The sequence below is a fragment of the Magnolia sinica genome, chromosome 4 (genome assembly GCF_029962835.1).
Source record: "Magnolia sinica isolate HGM2019 chromosome 4, MsV1, whole genome shotgun sequence".
NCBI classification, from domain to species: Eukaryota; Viridiplantae; Streptophyta; class Magnoliopsida; order Magnoliales; family Magnoliaceae; genus Magnolia; species Magnolia sinica.
In genome coordinates, this window is record NC_080576.1 from 67,802,484 (window position 1) to 67,828,173 (window position 25,690).

At 41.6% G+C, this 25,690-nt stretch overlaps 1 protein-coding gene across 2 annotated transcripts in view; it reads right to left on the bottom strand.

Moving 5' to 3' along the window:
• Nucleotides 1-318: 318 nt before the first annotated feature.
• Nucleotides 319-25,690, bottom strand: part of LOC131243192 (calcium-dependent protein kinase 29-like) — a 62,283-nt gene continuing 36,911 nt past the window's right edge. For both annotated transcript variants that reach the window (XM_058242359.1, XM_058242358.1), the window contains one exon: nucleotides 319-679. In XM_058242359.1, the coding sequence (XP_058098342.1) occupies nucleotides 602-679 (78 nt within the window). In that variant the 3' untranslated portion in view covers nucleotides 319-601. The remainder of the gene's footprint in view (nucleotides 680-25,690) is intronic.

The following is a 25,690-nucleotide window of genomic DNA, read 5'->3' on the forward strand; positions in this document are numbered from 1 at the left end:
AGTGCTTATGGGAAAAACCTTTGACGTGGCCAATCCCAAATACCTCTCCTCTGATCTTTGGATATGATACTTCTTTATATATATATATATATATATATATATATATATATATATATATATATATATATATATATATATATATATAAAGAGCATATTCAAATTATGAAATGAAACTTCCAAAATATTCAAATTTTGGAAGGAAAACGGAAAAAAGAAAATCATATTTGTAAGTTACAACCCTACCTTTGAAAAACACCCCCAATTCAGTCTATATTTCGTATTTTGCAGATATCTAATGGTACCTACCAGATTCCCAAATTGCCCCAACATGTAGCATACCCAGGTTATCATTAGTACATGGAATGTCACAATACAATAGCTTGTTAGAACCAGCAAATCATAAATACATAGAGTGGCCATCATAAATACATAAAGAGAGGCCCATGCCATATGAGTTGAAGAACGTCTTATAAAATACACAACTATCAATACATCCTCAAAGCATACAAACTGAAACTTTCAGCTTATTATCTGATATCATCATGCAGTAAATAAAGGTAAGGAATTTTTACAGTAGCATGCCACAGAGCGCAACTCATGTTTATTTTCTGTTCCGGTTTGTATCTTGAGTCCCTTTCCTCATCATGGCCACAAACTCCTCGTAGTTGATCCTCCCATCCTACACAAATCCAAATTAGCAAACTTAGCCAAGGTGTACACTGCATAGACCTGCTGCCAGATTCATATGGAGAAATACCATCGTCCTGTGAAGCAAGGTCCCAAAGTTTTTAATTGCCAACTGGGACAGCCAATCATCAATCCAGACTGACCATTCGTATCAATAGGGACAAGCAATGGTGCAAGCATCATGCTTATCGGATGATCCTAATCCTTCGAATGCAGACCGTTTTGTTACAACCCTCCATATTTCACGAGCCACTGATCGGATGGTTAGCATCATTAGTTTCAAGAGAAGTAAGTTCTTCAATGTTTTGATAAAGTAATAATCTTATTATGGTTGAGAGGAAGTAAAAGTATCCACTCGGACACTACAGTGCAAATGTGTTGAATCAGGAACAGAGAGTATCTTTACTATGCAAATCTCATTTTGTCCCAGGGTCAAGTAGATACGATAGGTATCGTGAAGCAAAGGGTTTTACTTGCACAAAGGGAATGAATTCAAGCCGAAGTACTTTTTTAGAGTCATAAGCATCTTTATTACGGACTGTTGGGTGTTTGCACGCAGGATAGTACAGATCGATTGTGTGTTGCCCCATAGGTTGGATGGGTAGCATTATGTAACCAAAGTGCTTTAGAATTGTAAGTAATCCATAGTGAGGCACGTTGGATAGATGTTTCAAGATGAAGATTGACCTTTTATCTCTACCCTATCTAGACTATCCGTTTTTCTTGCTATTGATAAGATGGTTAGATCATCTGATTGGTGTGATTTTTGCATCAAGGTTTTCCAATAATTCTAATATCAGATAATCGAAAGGAAATTTTAAGACGTCGAGGGTGGCATCATAATAACCCATGAGCTAATTCATTTGATAAAGAGAAGAAAAGCGGGGAAAGGCTGGCTACGGTTTATGACACTTCGGATCAATGATTGACCACCTCACGTGTGATTTAAAAACTTTTAGAATGTTGCATTCCTACTGGAGGATCTTCGAATTCCTCCTTATATGAAAACTTTCCAAGGTCAGCCCCATGGCATCCAAGTTGAGAGATAAATTGAACAAGTCGTCCAGTGTACATGTCAAAGCTTTTAAATGACAAGTGGGATAATTAATTATTGATCTTGAGTGTCCATTGTTCCATATCACAGTTGTTAAGTCATGTAGCAGACCATTCTACCAATCTGATAGAGCAGAGAAAGAAAGCTTCAATCATCATCTTGAAACATCTCTTTGAAGGGCCTGACGATAGACCTTTCCAGAAAAGAATGTATGCCTTGCTAACCCCACCCAACCCGTGCATTATATATACTAGTGGTATGGCACGTGCAGAGTAGTGATTTGCAAGACTTGGGAGAGAGGTAAAGGTTGTAAAAGGGAGTTATTTATAAGACGAGAAAGAGCTAAAGGTTGTAAAAGGGAGTTATTCCATATACTATTGCGCGTGTGAGGGTTGATATGCAGTGTTCTATAACAACTCAATCAAACCATTCAAGTTATGGTAATTACTTTCAGGTAAGTTACTTTCCAAATTTCAGATTGATTCTATGTTTCTAACCTCCAATTATTTCGAATTTCACTTGAAGAATTTTGACAGTTGACTGTAAAGTCCAGCAATCAGCCAGTTAGAAAATCAAATCAATACAATTTTTAACAAAAATCTACCTGAATATAAACCAATGGTTTTCACTATTTGATTTCAATTCATTCTCTTCCACATGTACAATTTCTTGCTGCTCTTGGATCAACTTTTTTTTTTTTTTGAAGGATAATTCTTAAATTTTATTCACCACAGCTTGAAAGAAAAGAAGCCACACAAAAGAACAATAATGAACTAATTACAATCCAAAATAGAACATGCAACCAGAATATCAACATTGCAGCAATTAGTTGCCAATTCTGACTCAACACCTGCCATGCACATGAGGCACATGTTTGGGGAGAATCATAGCCCCCTTCTGAAGGTTGCCGATTGTGAGGATGCACTTCTGATCCACTAACCACGCAAAGTGACCTTGGGGGGAGCCCCATAAAACCAAAATGCATAGGAAGAACTCATCTCTTCTCGAAATCGCCAAAGGATGAATCTTCTGATAAAGGGACTTGACTGAGAAGGATCCCAGTGGGGAAGCACTCCAAAATAAACAATCCAGAAAGTTCGGAGAAGGGGATAAATCATGAAGGTGTTCCAATAACCATGTGAACTCCCCCACCTCTTCATCATATAGAGATCTTCAACACCAAGGACACCATACACAGCTTCCCTCCGAAGTAGAGAAGCAACTAGCAACGGATTTGTCTCTTGAGGTAGACAAGCTGGCTAAAACTGGAAAATCCAGCACTAAGAGACCATTACCACACCAATGATCAACCCAAAACTGAATCCGACACCCACACCATAGGGCGAATGATAAATTAGTTTTAGCCAATAGGACCACTAATGTAACAGCTTTCCAAATTCTGGATGCTCGATGCAATGAAGATGATGCAGGACATGGAAAATTAAATATGATATGCAAGATTGCAGGCTTAGATCACACCAATTCAGAAACAATCACACAAATTCCACATCCCACATGAAAATCCAAACATTCAATTAAAGGGGAATCTATGCAGGTTCAAGCCGACACAGGTTAGGACTGGACCAATAAAATTATAAACCAAACAATGTCAAAGGGAAATAAAATCAACTACTCGTGCATAAAAATCAGTCCCTAATCCAAGGGATTCCCTAATTTCAATTCAAGGAACCCTAAGGTGATAAAAATGGGCAAATCAATTAGGGATCATGTAATATAGGGTTAGGATTCATGAAAAAATGACTATGAGAGGATAAAAGAGGATAAAAACCTGAGCCAAAAGATGATCCCGCGTGTGGACAACAACAATGGCCCAAACGGACGTGCGTGTGATCCCGGCCGCACGTGTGTGGGGCCCACTATTCAGAAAAAGGCCACCTTAGCCCTGGTCAGCCAGGGATGGACTCCAAAACCTCCAAATTTCAGCTCGATCCGATGTACGGTTTGTGCGTGGTGCTCCGCCGAAGTTTCAGCTCGCCTGCGGGCCGAAATCTGGAAACCTGCTTCAATGAAGAAATCTGATGCAACAAAAGGACAAATTCAAAGTACGGATGGTGGGGGAAGATGGAAAAAAAAGATGATGGAAGATGGGGGTGAATTGGGATCGATGTGGCTTCGCACCACGGTAGTTAGCCCTTCGAAAAGGGAGGGCTTCGCACCCACTTTTGAATTCTTCCACAACTCACGAAGAGAGCAGAAAAATAAAGCAGGAATTTTTTTATTAACTTCAATGAATGAAAAGAACTACAAGGGGTGCCTATTTATAGGGAGAACCCTATACCCAAAACTCGCACCATGTGCGACACCTATTACTTGGCGATGAAGTAAACTAAAATAAAAACCAAATAAGGAAATCTAAAGCGTTCACGATGTTCTAAATAATAACAATAAGCAAAACCTAAAATATAAAACCAATCCGATGAGTGGGCCACGATCATGAGATCCCATGGTGGGCTTTTCTTGACTATCGGGCCACTTTTCTGAACCAAAACTTGTCTTCTAGCTAGGAGGCCCTCTCTGGACGTCGTCATCGAGCCAGATCGATGGTGGGGTCCTCCTACGTACGTACGTGCATAGGGGGGGGCGGCGTGAGTGCGCGTGTGCGCGTGATGTCCCCATCAATTCTCCCCGGCTGCAAAGATTTCGCCACTGGAGAAATAAAACTCCTGAACCGCTTCAGGATGTCAGGATCAAGTCTCTGAAGCTCCTCCTCAGTGAGCCACATGCTGCCTGAAGCTGGGCGTGACTTCCATTTAACCACGTACTTCTGAAACCCGCCGTCCGACGTTGAAACTATCTGATGGTCCTGGATATCCTCTATTTCCTTTTTGGGTGTGTGAAGGTTAGGTATGGGAGATAGAGGCTGGGAAAATGAGTCGGGAAGGATAGGTATGGGAGGTAGAGGCTGAGAAGATGGGTCGGGATGGGTAGGTATGGGAGGTAGAGGCTGGGAACATGGGTTGGGACGGGTAGGTATGGGACGTAGAGGCTGAAAAAATGGGTTGGGAAGGGTAGATATGGGAGGTAGAGGCTGGAAAAATGGGTTGGGACGGGTAGGTATGGGACGTAGAAGCTGGGAAAATGGGTCGAGAATGGTAGGTATGGGAGGTAGAGGCTGGGAAGAAAGGTTAGGAAAAGTAGATATGGGAGGTAGAGGTTGGGAAAATGGGTTGGAAAGGGGTCATGGTTCAAGGGATAAATATGAGGAATCAGGATGGGTGGGCGAAGGGCCGGACAAAGTATCAGTGGTCCTCTGAAAAGTAACTAAATCCTCCACATCAGATGTGAAACTAATTCCCATGGAAGGTGGAAAATCTATCTCATACACATTGAGACCGTTTCGTTTTATAATTTTGACGGGTCCAGCGTTACACGCGTGTAACTTACGAACGGCCCTCGAAGGATACCGCTCGGGCTTGATGCAGACCATCATAGAGTCCCCAATATTGAATCCTTTGAAACATTTATACTGGTCTGTATAAAATGTGTAATGTTCATTATTAGTCATGATCTTCTGCCTGATTTCTTGATGCCATGAATGAATGTGATGCGCAAAAGACTCTGCAGACTCTGACGGCCTATGGGACAGTGACATAGGGACAAGATTAATAAGTTTCCTAGGTTTATAATCAGTAACGACTTCACAAGGACTTAGACCTGTGGACCTATCGACAAACTTATTCAACGTGAACTCGGTTGTAGGTATTACGATGTCCCATATTCTGGTGTGCTCTATATCCTTCCTAGGGGACTCATCCGGTAGATCATCAGGAAAGATATCACGTAACTCATCCATTACCGGAATGGCCTCAGTGGGTAACTCTACACTAACCGCTGGTGCACTCTCTCTAGCCACAAGGCCACACATGTTGTACCCCTCAAAATAGTGGTCTTTATGTCTCTCATGGGGTGGGTGTCTGGGTGCACACCCATAACTGATTCCTTGACCAACTCCATTCATTGGTGTATCCTCCAGGCCACCTGCTTGAGATTGGACATCTACCCCAATGGTGGGGTTTGTCCTAGCGATGGTTTTTAGTCGGGTAATGCGTACATCAAGCTGTTCACAGCATTGGTCCATTTCCAAGCGCTTAATCATAGACTCCAACGTCTGAGATATCTTGTTTAGTGACTCTTGCAATTGTTCCATGTTTAGTGTAGGGTGCAAACCGAAACTGCGACCCGTACGTGTGGGCATATAGTGACTTGCTCAACCTAAAGACCTTCTATGACAACTATATGTGTCTAAAAACTAAATGACCTTACGAGACTCTATATGAAGGAGACTACACACTGTTACTAAAATTCAACTATATATGATGGACTGAATGCATGAAGGACTCAAACTAAACCCTAAATATGTTGTGAATTCCCCTACAAGAACCCTAGGCTCTGATACCAAATTTGATGCAGGACATGGAAAATTAAATATGATATGCAAGATTGCAGGCTTAGATCACACCAATTCAGAAACAATCACACAAATTCCACATCCCACATGAAAATCCAAACATTCAATTAAAGGGGAATCTATGCAGGTCCAAGCCGACACAGGCTAGGACTGGACCAATAAAATTATAAACCAAACAATGTCAAAGGGAAATAAAATCAACTACTCGTGCATAAAAATCAGTCCCTAATCCAAGGGATTCCCTAATTTCAATTCAAGGAACCCTAAGGTGATAAAAATGGGCAAATCAATTAGGGATCATGTAATATAGGGTTAGGATTCATGAAAAACGGCTATGAGAGGATAAAAGAGGATAAAAACCTGAGCCAAAAGATGATCCCGCGTGTGGACAACAACAATGGCCCAAACGGACGTGCGTGTGATCCCGGCCGCACGTGTGTGGGGCCCACTATTCAGAAAAAGGCCACCTTAGCCCTGGTCAGCCAGGGATGGACTCCAAAACCTCCAAATTTCAGCTCGATCCGATGTACGGTTTGTGCGTGGTGCTCCGCCGAAGTTTCAGCTCGCCAATCTGGAAACCTGCTTCAATGAAGAAATCTGATGCAACAAAAGGACAAATTCAAAGTACGGATGGTGGGGGAAGATGGAAAAAAAAGATGATGGAAGATGGGGGTGAATTGGGATCGATGTGGCTTCGCACCACGGTAGTTAGCCCTTCGAAAAGGGAGGGCTTCGCACCCACTTTTGAATTCTTCCACAACTCACGAAGAGAGCAGAAAAATAAAGCAGGAATTTTTTTATTAACTTCAATCAATGAAAAGAACTACAAGGGGTGCCTATTTATAGGGAGAACCCTATACCCAAAACTCGCACCATGTGCGACACCTATTACTTGGCGATGAAGTAAACTAAAATAAAAACCAAATAAGGAAATCTAAAGCGTTCACGATGTTCTAAATAATAACAATAAGCAAAACCTAAAATATAAAACCAATCCGATGAGTGGGCCACGATCATGAGATCCCATGGTGGGCTTTTCTTGACTATCGGGCCACTTTTCTGAACCAAAACTTGTCTTATAGCTAGGAGGCCCTCTCTGGACGTCGTCATCGAGCCAGATCGATGGTGGGGTCCTCCAACGTACGTACGTGAGTAGGGGGGGCGGCGTGAGTGCGCGTGTGCGCGTGATGTCCCCATCAGAAGATCTTCTAGCTTCCCAACCGGCCTCTTCCAGACCATACTTAGATGCTCTAACTTCCATCCATAAGCATCCCTCTTCGGATACGAACCTCCAATCCCATTTGCCGAGCAATGCCTTGTTCATGGCATCCATGTCTCTAATATCCACACCTCCCTCCAATAGCGGCTCGCAAACTTCCTCCCACTTGAGAAGATGGAATTTGTGCTTTTCTTCGGCTCCTTGCCATAGAAAGTCCCCACCGCAATTTATCCAATCTATCCAGTTGTTAAGGCATAAAAATTTGTCATTGACTAGTTGCGCGATCGCACAATAGAGGGGTGTTGTGTGGCGGCACAACACTTAGGAGTACATTGTGAGCCCCCGCGACGGTACTTTGTGAGCCCCGAGCAACACAGTTGTTGCATGCCCGCGCAACAAGGATTATACCAGCAAGTGTTATGTGAATGCGCTATCGTTTGGAGTTATGCGAAGAAAGGTTTCACACATGTAAATGGCTATAAATACCCAATCGGCCATCTCATTTGAAGAAAAAAATTTCGGAGTGTCCATGGAGATTTGGTTCGCACAACTAAAGGTACCAAGAAGATCCGCACAACAAGTCCTTCCTGAGAGTCATGTGCTAGCCTTAGTTAGTTGCATCTTAAGTCGGAATTGAAGAAAGAGAAGGCTAAAGTTCCGTCAAGTAGCAGACATGTACAACAGGTGTTGTGCGATTGCACAACTAATGGGTGTTGTGTGACCACGCAACTAGGGTTGTGTATGGTTGCACAATAACTCTCTCACGAGTGCAAAGAGAGTTATTGTGCGACTGCGCAATGGGGGCTTCAAGTCTTCGAGTCAAGAATGATGACATGTTTCTAAACCAGCACAAAATTCCCTTCGTTTCGATGGATATCCAATAGGAGTCGAGATGCCGCGAAATTATTTTTTTTTATGATATTTATAATCTTTATGTAAATGTTGTATACCTAAATATATCATGTTTTAGAATCAAGGGATTTGTCAAAAGGAACGTGATTGAATTCATATGAATAAAAAATTTTATGACGAACATTCTTTCATTCAAATTTTCTTTAGTATTTATTAAAGTACATGTATTCCTGTCCCCAAAATAAAATTTTGACATTACAAAATGGTGGCTCCATTGGGGATTGAACCCGAAATCTCTGGTTGGGGACTTGGAACATTTGTACTTAATAATAGCATTGAAATAATTGGAAGATGTTCGTCGTCAAAGAAGTGTTGCGAAGGCACCAAAATGGCGACTCTCGACAAGATCATTCCTCTCTTAATCTCTAAAACAAGATATAACTAGTACTGACTGGAATAACTAATGGTGGCATGTTTGATATAGGCATTGTACTCCCTTGCAATCTTCATGGCTTTCCCTCCAGCTAATGTGTTTGTTTACTTCACACCTAATGGGTTCGTTGTGGCCTACATAAATGAATTTGAAGCATCATCGAAAAGGGTATTGAGAAAAGCCGTTCCAACTCTTGTTTGGCGTGAACAACTACGAGAAGTAGCCACGGTGATTTATGCTTCACCAATGAGGATTGGACGGTGGTGACAACTAGGAGGAAGATCCAATCCCCCCCTGCAAAAAGCACAATTCTATTGAGAGTGACAAAAGGACCAATCAAGCGGAATGCCACTAAGCGCAATCCTGACGTGACTCCACCTTCACTCTTCCCAAAAAGGACCAAACCTCTTTTCCATCCACAGGATTTTCCTGCACTTCCGATTACAACAGGAAACATGTTCCCGCTAGCTTCATCAAAAGCCCCGAAGGGGAAAGGGAAGGTGATCATGTCGAACAAGCTTTCACCTGTAGTACCACTAATAATGAATTCAGTGCGAGCTTCCGTAGCAAAAACATCACAGTCTGAATCCGTTAGTTCCCCGAGACAACAATACGCTAGTTCCGGGTCAAGCAATGGTTCATTTTCCTTAACATCACCAATGACAGTGTATTTAACCTGTCCTTCAATATCAGGCCAACCAAGGATCAAGGAAGCGACAATCCTCATGGCAAACACTAGTCAGACTAATCCGCTTTCAACAGATGAGCATTTAGCTAAGATGGCACACACGTAGGCCCTTCTAGTGGAAGAATGTAGGAACCTTCGAGATGCGTTAGCAGCATTAACCCGCAATGTGACTTAGGCCTCTGTTCCTCCAATGATGGCTACAATGAACAATAATAGACAACAAATAGAAGGGTAATAGCCGCAAAAAGTCGGATCTCACAGGTTCGCGCTTGTTGCTGCTCAAACTGTAACACACGAGAAAATCTGACAAGTGGTCGCTGAAGTCTTTCGCATTGAAAGGGAACGGGATCAAAAGGGAAGGTTTCGATATCAAACCCCATATCCTCGCGAAATAGAGGAGATGCCATTTCCCACTAGTTTCAAATACCCAAACTTCCAAAAGTTTGATGGAGATGGCTCGCCAGAGGAGCATCTAATGCACTTTGTAACAACCATGGGGAATTTTTCCACAGTTCCTCAATAATGCTTACGACTATTTGGGTTGTTTTTGATGGGAAAAACCTTTAAATAGTATTTGGCCTTAGTTCCTGGATCTATTTGTACTTGGGATCAAATGCAAGATGTCTTATGGCAAACTTCTTCTCTTCTGATAAAGAAATTAGCTTGATTGAATTGGCTTCCGTTCGTCAAAGAGAGAGTGAAGCAGTTGAAAATTTCATTGACCAATGGAAAACTTTGGGAGCGTCTGTCGACAACTGTCATGAGAGGGAGAATTAGTTAAACAATGCTTGGGCGGTATGGAGCCGGAAGTAGCATTTGGCTTAACAGGAGTTGATATAAGAACTTTTTGTGATCTTGCTACAAAGGTTGACGCTCTTGAAATCATGGCCAGGAAAGTGTAGGCTTCCCGGACAGAGCCGCCACACTGAAGTTCCAGTAGGACATCAGCATGCATCGCTAACAAAGGAAAGACGAGGGGAGACCCTCGAAGTGGATATAAAGACAACAAAAGAGAAAGTAGGAACAATTACACAAGCAGGGAGACATATAAAAGACCCAGGCTATATAAGGATCATGAAAGGTATGTGTTTGCGAAAGAAGACACACTGCCTATGATGAACCAACTATTGGTCGCGGGAACAATCATGTTACTTCAGCCGAAACGCCCCGAAGAAGTGGGGAAAAGGAAAGAAAAAATATTATTGCCATTATCGTCATATGATAGCGTATCAGACCGAAAAATACTATACCATCAAAAGTATACTTCCGAAAATGATTGATAAATAAAGTTGGGCATCGAGTTGAGTCGAACCGAGTTAGGGCTGACCCAACTCGATCCAGTTTTGAAAAAGGCCTGACCTGAACTTGACCCGACTCGGTACCGAGTCTAGCATGCATGACTCAATCCGAGTACGGGTCTGGGCTAGACTAATCCGAACTAAGTCGGACTCGGTCAGAAATACCGAGTCAGATCGAGTTGGCATCGAGTCGGATTGAGTTGCTAGGCTGGGTTACTGGGGCAAGGCTACAAGGACTTGGGCTCAAACACTTGACCCGAGGGCTGAGCCCAAGCTTAAAAACCTAGCCTTGGGGATCGAGTTGGCACTGAGTTGGATCGGGTCGCCCGGGTGGGTTACTATGGCAAGGCCACAATGGCTTAGGCTCAAACACCTTTTTTTTTTCTTTCTTTTTTAAACAAATTGTTTGTATATATCAATGAACAAGCACAAAGGCTACACAAGGACTATCTTCGGGAAGGGCCTACCGCAAAAAGAGGATAGCCCCCCATACGAGTGAGCAAGATACAGAAACAGAAAAAATAAAGGAAAAAAAAGGAGAGACTGGACCAAGGGTCAGGCAACATGCAAGTTGCCTAGGCCCACTCTATCAAGAAAGAGAAGACCACAGATGGAAGAGGGGAGGTCCTCCCGAGATCTGAAGACTGGGCTTGGCTTTCACTACCCAGTTTGGCCAGCCCATCAGCAACCGCATTGGCTTCTCTAGGGGTATAGGACAGGATCACTTCCAAGTTACGCATACAGGCTTCGATTCTTGTCTTCTAGTACCATATCGACCAGGGAGACGCTGCTTTGTTAGAGAGGGCCCTCACCATAGAATTTGAATCACTAGCCACCTCTATCTTAGAGTACCCAAGTTGGGCGCACAAAAGATACCGTCTAGGATGGCCTTGATTTCAGCCTGAGTGTTGGAGTCGAAATTGTACCCAAAAGAGAAACCGAATAAGAACACACCTCTGCAATCTCTCCCGATGCCTCCGCCTCTGGAAAGACCCGGGTTCCCTCTCGCCGATCCGGGTTCCCTCTCGCCGATCCGTCAACATTGAACTTGATCCAACCACTTTGAGGTCTAGTCCATTTGACCGCTTCTACTCTTGGATGGATGGGGGCAGGTATAGGAATGCCCAGCACGCTAAGCATTTGGATCGTGGACCTCTTAGAGGGCTTGGGAGTGGGTAGGATGGAGCTGGCCCATTTAATCCAGAAGCGAGTGCCGGATATAATATCTGGAGCGCGACTCTCAAGATTTTCAAAGCGGGCTTTGTTTCTAGCCTTCCACAGTTCCCAGAAAATAATGATGGGGATGAGACCTTTGAGAGTAGAATGCATAGAAGAGGAGAATGACCACCATTGGCTGGCCTTGATGGAAGCTGAGGTGGAAAACGGACCCCGCATATTGCAGGCCTGGCTGAAGAAATCCCAAAGATGGGTAGCCGCACCTCCTGTAGCAAACAAGTGGTCGATTTAATCCCAGAGATGGCTTAGGCTCAAACACTTGACTTAAGGGCTGAACCCAAGCTTAAAAATCTAGCCTTGGGATATCCAGACTACGTTCAAAATACAAACGTTGCTTAAAAGCACTCAAAGGGGTCTTCTTTGCATTGCAAGTTGCGACATGCAAAAAATGCGACTATGCTCATTTTAATTTTTACATGACTAATCTCATAATACTAAATGGGAGAGGAAATGAGAAGTGGTCGAAAAATGTAGATTTGTTTCATACATATGATTTTGAATCTTTGATCATTGAAACATGACAGATCCACTAGAGTTGGGCATTGAGTCGAGTTGGACCGAGTTAGGGTTGACCCTACTCGATACTATTTTGAAATCAAAAGTAAACAAACCATGTCGATAAAACAAACAAAGTAAATAAACATTGTCAAAAATCAAAAGTAAATAAACCACGTCCACATACAAACCAATAAACCTTCCGTTCATTCAATATCTTCTGTATGATGAATGCCTTTGTGGCGTGTAACCTGAGTAACCTTGTCCATAATAGTAACCCCCTCCTCTACCTTCGTCATCAAAATCATCCTTTGGTTCTCTTTTTATGGCTTGAACTGCGGGGGAACTCTATGCTGACTTCGAGCTTGAGGTGTCTAAAAGATGGTCGTTTACCTCTGCTGAATCGGACGGTGAAGACATCTTTCCATCGTCCTCATTCATAGATTCAACAAGTTTTTTCAGCCTCTTTTTATGATCCGATTTGTACAGGATTTCCAACCACTTATAAAATGCTGCAAGACTTCTAAGAAACTTTGATGATTTATCGTTTGGCTTATTTCATGTTCTCATGCCTGCTTCGGCATCATGTTGTCTTGAAAGGGGTTGATGTTGTTGTCTGGTCCTGGATGCCATTTTCAAGCTTTGTTTTACTGCTTCTTTATAATCTTGTTCTTCTTGTTCCCTTAATAGTTGGTCTTCTTCTTCTCTACTAACTGTGGAGGCAGTTCTTCTACTTAACCTTTCTTCAATTATAATAGGCCTACTTTTATATCTTCTGTGGCTGGTTGAATTGGTTGTAGGGGAAGAGGTGGAGAAAGTCTTTGTATTTGAGTCGAGAATGGCTCGAAATAAATCATGAACTTCTTGAGGAGCTTTGCTACATGGGGCAGCGTCTCCTCCCCAACAAGCCAAATGTAATTTTAACATATTTGTTTTGTTTACAAAATGTTTTCCACACAACTTCCACTGCAACTTTATCTTTTCGTCCTGGGAGTATACTTGGGCTCCATAATCCCAAATATATGTTGATGGATCATCTTCTGATGACATATCTATAGGTGTGTATTTTGAAAGAAAAATTATTTGGTTAGGTTAAGGTAACATAAATAATTAAGGAATAAAGATAAATAAACGCAATCAACCAACCATATGAGATTTAAGCAACATTTACTAATTTAAAAGTATAAATGAAAAGAGGAAAATATCCATCCACCCATCAAATATTACAATTTTAAGTCCATAAAAAATAATTGTCAAAATCCTGTTGTAAGCAAATGCAAGAGATATAGAAGGTAGTGTCTTATCCTGCTTCATGCAATTGTTTCAAGTACTGTCTCATCATGCTTGTCACTCTCCTCTTCTTCGAACTCCTCATCAATAGAGTTCCCTTTCCCCCAGTTGGACGCAGCAAATCCTATGTACAAACGAGCACTTCAACTGATTCCGGTGAAAGTGAGCTTCGATACTTGTTCACGACCCTACTCCCCATACTAAAAGCATATTTTGACGCCACGATTGAAATTAGAATTGATAATATGTCCCGTGCCATTAACGAGAGCACAGGGTACTGTGAATCACAAGCTTTCGTCTTCCATCAGTGTAAAACATCAAATTCTTCGCTTTTGTACTTTATAAGTGTCTACTTAAGATAGTGGTCAAGTTCTGTTTGGGTTGTCTGCGTTTAAGTCTCAACTTGTGCCATGAAAGACATGAAATCATTGGAACGTATTTCGTTGTTCATCAACACTAGAACTAGAACCCACTTCAAGAGTCTGACCTGCGGCTACAATATTGTCTTTTGCGGTGCCCAAAGTTTGTACATAGAAATTTTATAAATCATCAACTGCATCACGAATCTTATCGACCTCAGTGGCACTCTTCTCACCATATAACTTACTAAAGATGAATATAACCATGAACATCTTGTATTAAGGATGAAGAACGACTACAACAGCCATTACCAGACTGCACTCAGATAAATATTTATCAAACTTAAACTGCATACCCATAGTCATTGATTGTAAAAAGTCTGGTCCACTACAACTTTTGTACGAAACATCCTTTACTCTCCAAAGTTCTGACAGAAATATATTTGTTGTTAGATACTTGCTTCCTGAAAATTTCTTCATTGTGTCATAAAAAACTAAAAGGAACTTACAAACTGCTTCAGCTCTTGTCCAATCATCATCATAAGGCAACCACTGATATACTATCATGCTCCACATAGTGAGATAATGCATCTCTGAAAGCTATCACTAAATCCAACATTTCGTAAGTTGAATTCAAACTATCATGACATCTACCTTCATTGTTCTCTAAGATGATAAATTCAACTATTTCACGATCTCATTCCATGTATTTAATCATGAAGGTGACCCCCGTATGTACTTCACACTCTCTCTTATGTTCTTGATCGTTAGCTCAATTATTTTAAGGTCATCTTCTATAATCAAGTTTATGATGTAGGTTGTAACATGAAATATTTTTCCACCAAAAGACAAGTCACCAATGGCACTAAACTCGTTCCGCAAATTCATTATCACATTATCATTTACGGAGGCATTGTCCAAAGTTATTGAGGAGATTTTCTTCTCAATGCCCCACTCCACAAGGCGTCTATAGATTCAGTCTAAAATCATCAATCCAGTGTGAAGAGGCGCAAGATAAAGAAAGTTTATAGCTCTTTTGTAAAGCCTCCATTCGGCATCAACGTAGTGGACAGTTAGTGACATATACCCCTTTCGTTGATTGGATGTCATTCACAAATCTGATGTTAGACTGATTCAGGAAACCGATTCCAACTGTCCTTTTAACTTGACCTTCTCGCTTGCATACAACTTCATGCACACTCTTTATTGTTGTACAGGAGACATTCTCCTATCTGAGGTTAAGGTCTCTGGCTAATTCGACAAAAGGACTCTCTAACATCTGAAATGGACTTTCATTGACAATAATAAATCTGACCATCAGCTCATTCACATGATCTCTGTTATACTTACAGAGGACAATGTACCTTGCGACAGACCCACTAAAGATTGGGTAAATGAAAGTGTCTGTTGCCCTGAGGTCTGGCTTCTCACTTTTTTATGACACTTCAAAATGTGCTTTTTCAGAGTTGTGGTCAACCCATCTACTTGTTTAGAATATTGAGCCTTGCAGTACTTGCATTATATCTTCACCATGCCATTTTTCTGGGTTACTTCCGTAAAATCTTCCCACACTACCGATCTTTTTTTCTTTTTTACTTTTGCTTTTCCTAAAATATGTGACTGTGAGATACTAATATTAATGGGCACCTCTTTATCTTCTAGACCTAATCCTTCATCATCCGAGATCATCGGTTGACAAACCACCGGGGGTATTGTAAATTTTCACACTAGGCATCTATTAATTGAAAGATACTAAATCAGATTAGCATTAGCACTCTAATGCCTTAAAAGTTTCTATTAAACCCCAAATTAGCCACACATTCAAGGTTGGATAGATTGTAATACTTTCATATTCCCATTTAAATGCCTATGCCAAAAATCAGGCAGTATATCCCCATGTCTCTACAGATAAGTTGATCTTCCATTTCATTCTGATGCCAAATATCTAAGCAATGTGAAGATCTTTGACATGAGAAATGAAAAGGTAGAAACATATCCAAAGAGAAATAGGGTGATGGAGCGCAGATCAGGCATGGACATTTAAATAGGTTATATGAACGCATACTATCTATCTAACCTTGAACTATCTAAAATGAGACAATTTGAGCAATTTCTATGCCACCAAAAACACAATCTATGTTTGGCCACATAAAAATCCTCAAATGAGTAACTAATTATCTAACTCACAATAATAAGCTAAGGAAAAAAGCAAAATAAGTTAAGCAAAAAGCAATGTAATCCATACATATTAAGCTAACCATCTAATGCACAATAATAAGCTAAGCAAAAAAGCAATATAATCCATACATATTAAGCTAACTATTTAATGCACAATAATAATCTAATCAATAAGCAATGTAATCCATACATATTAAGATAACTATCTAATGCACAATAATAAGCTAAGCAATGTAATCCATAATTCACAAAAATAAACCAATAATTGTTTAATTCAAATAAATAAAACACATTAGCAATTTAGGATTTAGGGTTTAGCCAGATTAGGGTTTAGGGTTTGGATTTAGGGTCTAGGTCTTTAGGGTTTAGGGTTTAGCCATTTAGGTCTTAGGGTTTAGGGTTTGGATTTAGGGTTTAAGGTTTAGGGTTTAGGGATTAGATTTAGGGTTTAGGTTTTAGGGTTTAGGGATTAGGGATTAGGGTTAGATTTGAAGTTTAGGATTAGGGATTAGATTTTAGGGATTAGGTTTTAGGGTTTAGGGATTAGGGTCAGGGTTAGGTTTTAGTGTTTAGGGTTTAGGTTTAGGTTTAGGGATTAGGGATTAGCGATTAGGATTCGGTTTTAGCTCGTCCGCACCCGAACCAACCCAGACGCACCACCGGCATCCCGGTCATACCCAAGCCAGCCAGGACGCACCACAGCAAGCCCAGACACACTTGAGCTAGCCCGGACGCACCACAACGAGCCCAGACACACCTGAGCCACCTCGGATGCACTATAGCGAGCCTAGGCCGCACCCAAGCTAGCCCGAACGCATTATAACAAGCCCAGGCCACACCCGAGCCAGCCTAGACGCACCGCAGCGAGCCCAGGCCGGACCAGAGCCAACCCAGACATACCCGAGCCAGCCCGACCAAATTAAAACTTAATAATTAAAAAAATACTTAAAAATTACATGTTGATCGAGTGGTCGGGTGGGTGGGACTGTTGATCGAGCGGTTGTCGCCTGCCGGGGCTCGAGCTTGAAATATGAGGGAGTGGAGAGGAGAGAGAGAGAGAGAGAGAGAGAGAGAGAGAGAGAGGAGGAGGAGGAGGAGGAGGAGGAGGAGGAGGAGGGCTGTCGGATGGGTTTTCAGATCGGGTAGGTCCGGTCGGGTGCCGGCATGCGGCAAGTAGGGGTAGGATAGAGAGAAGAATATTATTATTTTTTTATATACCCTACACAACAACGCAAGGCGATTCGGGTTTCGGATCGGGTCAAGTCGAGTTAAGTTGATGTGCAACTCGAACTCAACTCAGTTTTCTGTTGGATCGGGCTAAGGCCACTCGGTTCGGACCGACTGCAGCCATTCGATTTGAGTCGAGTTGGGTCTAACCTAGTCGGACGAGTCGAGTCGTCCTGTGCCCAGCTCTATTGATAAAGGTGAAATTGTAGTGGGAAAAGATGATGAAAAGGGAAAGAAAGTCATAATGAACGTAGTGTTTATAGAGAGTCATAAAGAGCACGTGTTATATGGTAAAGATACCTTTCAGCCCGATGTAGGAACCGCCTTTCATGCTCCCTCCAGAGGTTCTCAATTCGGAGGTTGAGAGCGGAGGCAAGAAGTCGAATGAGCCTTAGGTGATGATCACAAGCAAGAACTGTCAATGACTCGCGAAAAGAAAGGAAAAAGAATTGTTGGGACAACAACAATGGTTAAATGTACGAAGAATTGACAGGTCAATGATTCGAAGACAGCTATGGAATGATCAGAATACAAAAATCAAGCAATGGAAAGAAAAAAGAAACAGGCGATCCAGAAGTTCGTACATAGCAGAAGATATCGGGAAAGGTTACATTAGGAGAATTGCTTCAAAAAGAATTCTTTGAAGACAAGGACATTTGTGACAGAAAGTAGACCAGAAATGTCTTTCGAAAAGTCATCAGTAATTCATGGAGTCTAAAAAATAAGAGATCTGTAGAAGATTACCTGGAAGAGATTGTTGCATAATGTGTTACCATATCCACGGTCCCTGATGATCATCGTCAAAGAAGGGTAGAAACAATGTTGGTAGTAAAGGAACAAGGAACACATACATAAGTAGCTGTTTGTCGAAAGAGGAAGTAAACCGATACATTGAAATGTTGAAAGAAAACAAAGATGTGTGTGCCTGGACAAATGGAGAGATGCTCAATTTGGAACCAACAATGGTGATGCATCGACTTAACATCTCCAAAGACAAGAGGCCAGTTAAGCAAACGCAACAGCGCATCCATCCGGATTTAGTTTTGTGAATCGAGGAAGAAGTAAATAAGCTAATCAAAGTAGGCTTCATTAGAGAAGTGAAGTATCCCAAGTGGACCTCCAATATTGTACTTGTTAAGAAAACGAATGGGCGGATAAGAGTTAGTGTTGACATCAAGGACCTTAATGAGGCATGCCCAAAGGATGACTTCCCACTGTCCATCACAGAATTGCCCATCGACAATACAACAAAATATACAGTCATGTCTTTCATGGACAGATATTCAGGATACAACTAGATACGAATGACACCAGAAGATGAAAAAGCCACAACTTTTCGAGCAACTCTGGGAATATATTGTTATAAAGTCATGTCGTTTTGACTCAAGAACGTCGGGGCAACATATCAAAAGACAATGCAAAATATCTTTCATGACATGTGGAGTGTTACGTTGATGATTTGGTGGTACGATTAGATAATCATACGGAACATCGAGAACATCTACTATCAGTCTTCCTCAGACTCAGAAAGAAGTAGCTAAAGATGAATCCGTTGAAATGTACATTTTGAGTGTCAACAGGAAAATTCCTCAGAGTTTGTTGTCAAGCAACGAGGAAATGAACTAGACCCAGGAAAAATCAAAGCCATATGGGAAATGCCTACAAGGGAAGCTCGCTTACATTCGTGGTTTTATATCAAATTTGGCATGAAGATATCAACTATCCACTCGCCTTATGAAGAAATGGGTAGAGTTTGAGTGGGATAAAGAGGGCCAAAACACATTTGAGTCCATCAAGGATTTACTGAAGCAACCTCTAGTGTTGACAGCACCTATAAGAGGCAAGCCCCTTATTTTATATATTGCAGCATGCTAAAGTTCCATCAGTGCTTTGTTAGCACAATGGAATGAACAGGGGAAAGACAGTGTTATATACTATCTAAGCAGAACATTGGTGAGGGCATAGCACAATTATTCTCCTATCGAAAAGACATGTGTTGCCATGATCTTCGCTGTGTAGAAGTTGCAACATTATAGTTTATCACATGATATAACACTAATCTCGTGAGCTAATCCGATAAAGTATCTCAAGATGTGGCCGAAGCTTTCGAGAATGTTAGGCAAGTGGGTGTTGCTTCTCTCGAAATTCACGATAACTTATACGCCGTCTAAAACAGTAAAAGGCCAGGCAATTACAGATTTCTTGGCAACACATCCAACTCCTGACTGTGAAAAAATATCAGATGAGCTACCAGATGAACATGTGAATGGCATGTATATGAGTTTCTAGAATATTGTATATATGGGTTGTTAGGTGTAAAATACCATGTATAGAGAAGCTTTACATAAGCTTCCTTATATAGCTTTATAGTGTGGTTATTTAGACCCACCTTTGGGTTGAAGAAAGTAAGAAAGACAAAAGGAGTAATTCACTAGATTCTTGAATTATCATGGTATCAGAGCTGCAACTTTGAGCATCGATCCTTCAGTCCTCTATCATCACAATCCTCATCGTAGCAGCAAGTCCAGAGATCTCCTCTCGCTGCTACCATCTCTATCAATCTTCCTCAGATCCCAAATCTCTGCAACCATCTGCCCCAAATCGATTGTTGCCATCTCCTCCATCGCAGCTTTGTCAGCATGCTCGCTGTCAAAACCCATTGTCAACAAGAGAACAGATTTGCACGTCTCCAAATCTGGCGGACAGTCTCTGCCATCTCCAGATCTGGCGGTAGTTGCTGCTAGTCTCTGCCATCTCCAAATCCGGTGGCTCATACCTACCGCACGAACCTAAAAACCTCCAGATCCGCATTAGATCGCACCAACCCATCACCAAACCATCAAAGCGTCTCCACCTCTCCATCAACGATTTGGTCCTGCTCGTCAAATCTGGTCTTGCTCGCCCAGAAATCAGTGGTACATTTCTTTTTCGTGATTTTTCTTTCTTATGGCATCCATGAATCCCTCCGATAAGATCGAAACTATCCATGTTAGGTTGGATGGGAAAAAATTTTCCTTATGGTAGTTTCAATTCAAGCATTTTTTAGCAGGAAAGAGCCTCTACGGCTATGTGGATGGTTCGATGGGCAAAACCAAATGATGAAAAAGAACTCCTATCTTGGACCACAAATCGAAGGTGATCACATGGATCCTTAACAGTGTTGAGAGCAACATTGCAATTAACCTCACGTCATTCGAGACTGCATCTGAAATATGGGCTTACTTAAAAATGTGTTATCAACATTCGAATCATGCCCGTCGCTATCAAGTAGAGTATGAGCTGTCAAAATTAGAACAAGGAGCTCTGAGTATACAAGATTTCTATTCTAAACTTACCTCCCTTTGGCATGAGATTCAACTTATGGATCCAGTTATTCCTGCTGCGGCGGTTGAGATAGTAAAGATACTTAGCGACACTAGTAAATTGATGCAATTTCTGTATAAACTCCGTCCGGAGTTTGAACCAACCCGAGCTGCTCTGATGAACCGGCCTCAACTTCCATCTCTTGAGGCAGCTCTATCTGATTTGATGGCAGAAGAAACACGTTTGAAAACCCTTGCTTCCATGAGAGAGGTTATTCCTGATGCTACCTTCATTACTCGCAATTTTTCAGAAAAGTCACGAGACATGTCGAAAGTTAAATATTTTGAGTGTAATGGATTTGGTCATGTGATTGCTCGTTGTCCCAACAAGAAAGCAAATATGAATTCCTCTGGACCAAGTACTATGTTTTGTCGATATTGCAAACAAGAAGGACATGATATAGCCAATTGCCCGACTCGCCCTCTACCTCCTCACTACCAGCGACGTGGACGTGCATTTCTGGCTTCCTCTGCTGAGAAGCCTGACTCATCATCTATGGCTCCATCGGTGCAGCCTAATCTACTTTCCCTAAAACACATTCAACAAATCTTTCAAGCGATGGGTTCTTCAGGTTCGATAGGTAATATTGATCCTAGAAATCTTTGGTATATTGACTCAGGGGCATCTAATCATATGACTGGGGATCTTTCTTGTCTAACTAATTGTGTCCCATATAGAGGAGTGAGTTCCATCTGCACTGCAGAAGGGAACCATTTACCTATCTCTCATTTCGGGTCCTTGAAAGTCTCACCTTCATCATCTCGCAATTTCTTCATTCGCAAAGTATTTTATGTTCCTAAATTATCTACCAACTTGATTTCGGTTGCTCAACTAGTGGAGAATAACTGTTTGGTGTTGTTTTCTCAGTCTGGTTGCTTCATACAGGATCTGGAAATAGGGAAGCTGATTAGGAAGGGCCATAAGAGAGGAAGGTTACTTTGGAGTTCGATCCCGGAGTTGTCTCATCTCGTTGTTTTTTTCTTCCATCTTCTCATGATATTTCCTTTGCTAATAAATGCTGGAAACTTTGGCATATTCGTTTAGAGCATCCAAATTCTAAAAACATGCTTTTCTTATTTAGATCTGGTCTTTTGAATGATGAAATCAATATTAGTCCCATTTCCATTGATATGAATTGTGTTAGTTACAAAGCGTGTAAATCTACTGCACTAACCTTTTCATTGAGTAACACTCGTACTCAAAATCTGTTTGATCTCGTTCATACTAATGTTTAGGGTCCATCTCCCATCATGGCTCCTAGTGGTTCGTTGTATTACATCATCTTTGTGGATGACTTTTCAAGACACACTTGGATTTATTTCATGAAACACAAGTCTGAAGCATTTTCATCTTACAAACAATTTTCATCATATATGGAGACCCAATTTGCAAAGAAAATTAAAGTTTTACGGTCTGACTCTGGGGGAGAATATGTCTTCCGAGTTTGAGACTTTTCTAAGTTCAAATGGAACTATACATCACCGAACGTGTCCTCACACACCGGAGCAAAATGGAGTAGCAAAATGAAAGAATCGGCACATTACTGAGGTCGCAACCACCATGGAGTATGCAAGTGTTCCGAAATTTCTTTGGTCTGAAGCAAAATTAACAGCTGTGTATCTGATCAATAGATTACCTTCCAGTGTTTTGGCCAACCAAAAAACTCTCATGTTCTTCCTTCACGATAAAGATCCAGATTATAATCGGTTACGAGTGTTTGGATGCATTGCTTTTGTTCATCTTCCAGAACGAGAACGGGATAAACTCAGTCCCAGGGTAGCTAAATGTGTATTTCTTGGATATGGGGAGCATCAGAAAGGGTATCGTTGTTATGATCCATTTTCTCATCATGTTCGTGTGTCTAGTCATGTTATATTCTTTGAAAATTTACTATACTATAAAGTTGTCCATGCATCTCCTTCAGTTACCGTTGTTCCATCTTCCATTTCTCATGTCCTCTTTTGCAGAAAATCATTTTATGCTTCCTTCTCCCACTCCTTTGCAGGTCTACCAACACCGTGTGAAGCCTATCTCTCTTGGGTCCTCTCCCTCAGCTGCTCTTGCTTCCGATCAGGTGTCTTCTTCTCATATAGTACAGGTAATTGTCCCACCTTTCACTGAGATCCAATTACGTCGTTCTAGTCGTCCGTCTACTCATCCATGTCGATTAAATCTTTTTGCCTCTATCATGCCTTGTTTTCTGGATTAAATTCTTTGGTTGTCCCTACTTATTCTCAGACATATACACAACCATGTTGGGTAAATGCCATGGATGATGAGATTCAGGCACTCAAGGAGAATGCTACTTGGACGGTGGTTCCATTACCTGAGGGGAAGCAAGTGATAGGAAGCAAATGGGTATATACTGTGAAATTAAAATCGGATAGGAGTTTAGATCGATACCAAGCTCGGCTAGTGGCCCAGAGCTATAAATAAGAGTATGGAGTTGACTATGATGAGACATTCGCTCCAGTGGGAAAAATGAAAACGGTCCGTTCCTTGATCGCTATAAGTGCTTCTAAAGGTTGGCAACTCAGTCAACTCGATGTCAAGAATGCTTTCCTCCATGGAAATCTCAAAGAAGAAGTTTACTTGAAGTAACCTCCAGGTTACAAATCCAAGGATCCATGCTTACTTTTCAAGCTATCTAAAGCTTTATATGGACTCAAACAAGCACCAAGAGCATGGTAATGCAGGACATGAAATTTAAATATGATATGCAAGATTTCAGGCTTAGATCACACTAATTCAGAAACAATAACATAAAAATTCCACGTCCCACACAAAAGTTCAAACCTCGAGCTAGGGGAATCGGTGCGGGTCCAGGCCTACACAGGCTAGGACTGGATCAGTAAAATTATGGACCAAACGATGCTCAAAGGGAAATAGAAATCATCCACACATGCACAGTAACCAGTCCCTAATCCAAGGGATTCACGAATTTCAATTCAAGGAACCCTAGGGTGAGAAAATGGGCAAATAAATTAAGGATAACGCAATTTAGGGTTAAGGTTTATGAAAAATTGATATGAGAGGGTAAAATAAGAAAAAAACCTGAACCTGAAGACAGTTCTCGCGCGCGGACAGCAACAATGGCCCAGACGCACGTGCGTGTGATCACGGCCGCACGTGTGTGGGACCCACTATTCAGAAAAAGGCCACCTTGGCCCTATTTGGCCAGGGATGGACTCCCAAATCTCAGCTCGATCTGATGCATGGTTTGTGAGTGGTGATCCGCCGAAGTTTCAACCTTCCTGCAGGGCCGGATTCTGGAAATCTGTTGTAGAGAGAAAACGGCCGCAACTATTGATGAATTTGCAAATGGAATGCTTGTAGGAGACAAGAAATATGGATGGAAGAATGTGAGATATGTGGATGGAAGAGGGTAGGGACGGATGAGAATAGAACACCATAGTAGTTAGCCCTTCAAAAACGGAGGGCTTCGTACCCACTTGCATTTTTCCACAACTCAGAAACTCAGAGAGTAGAAAAAAAAAAACACGCAGGAATTTTTATTAAAGTTCAATGAAATCAAAAGAACTACAAAGGGTGACTATTTATAGGGAAAACCCTATACCCCAAAACTCACGCCATGTGCACAACCTATTACTTGGCGATGAAGTAAATTAAAATAAAAATCAATCAAAGAAATCTAAAGCGTTCATGATGTTCTAAATAATATAAATAAGCAAAACCTAAAGTATAAACTTAATCTGACTAGTGGGCCACAATCATGGGATCCCAGATGGGCTTTTCGTGACTATCAAGCCCACTCTTGCGAATCAAAACTTCGTCTTCTAAGTAGGAGGCCCTCCCTGAACGTCGTCATCGAGCCAAATCGATGGTGGAGCCCTCCTTTGTACGTACGTGCATGGGGGGCGGCGTGCGTGCACGTGATGTCCCCATCAATTCTCCCCAGCTACGAAGATTTCGCCACCAGCGAAATAAAATTCCTGAACCGCTCCAGGATGTTAGGATCAAGTCTCTGAAGCTCCTCCTCAGTGAGTCACATGTTGTCTGAAGCTGGGCGTGACTTCCATTTAACCAAGTACTTTTGAATCATGTCGTCCGACGTTAAAACTATCTGTTGGTCCATGATATCCTCTATTTCCTCTCTGGGTGTGTGAATGTTAGGTATGGAAAGTAGAGGCTGAGAAAAAAGGTCAAAAAGAGTAGGTATGGGAGGTAGAGGCTGGGAAAATGAGTTGGGACGGGTAGGTATAGGACGTAGAGGCTGGAAAAATGGGTCAAGAAGGGTAGGTATGGGAGGTAGAGGCTGGAAAAATGAGTCGGAACGAGTAGGTATGGGATGTAAAAACTGGGCAAAATGGGTCGAAAAGGGTGGGTATGGGAGTTAGAGGCTGAGAAGATGGGTCGGGAGGGGGCTACAGATCAAGGGATAAATCTGAAAAATCAGAATAGGTGGGCGAAGGGCCGGACAAAGTATCAGTGGTCCCCTGAAAAGTAACTAGATCCTCCATATTGAATGCGGAACTAATTCCCATGTAAGGTGGAAGATCTACCTCATACGCATTGAGACCGTTTCGTTTTATAATTTTGAAGGATCCAGCACTACACGCGTGTAACTTATGAACGGCCTTCGGAGGATACTACTCGGGACTGATGCGGACCATCACAAAATCCCCAATATTGAATTCTTTGAAACGTTCATGCTGGTCTGTAGAAAATTTATAATGTTCATTACTAGTAGTGATCTTTTGCCTGATTTCTTAATGCCATGAATGAATGTGATGCACAAAAGGCTCTACAGGCTCTGACAACCTATGGGACAGTGACATAGGGACAAGATCAATAGGTTTTCCAGGTTTATAACCAGTAACGACTTCATAAGGACTAAGAGCTGTGGACCTATCGACAGAAC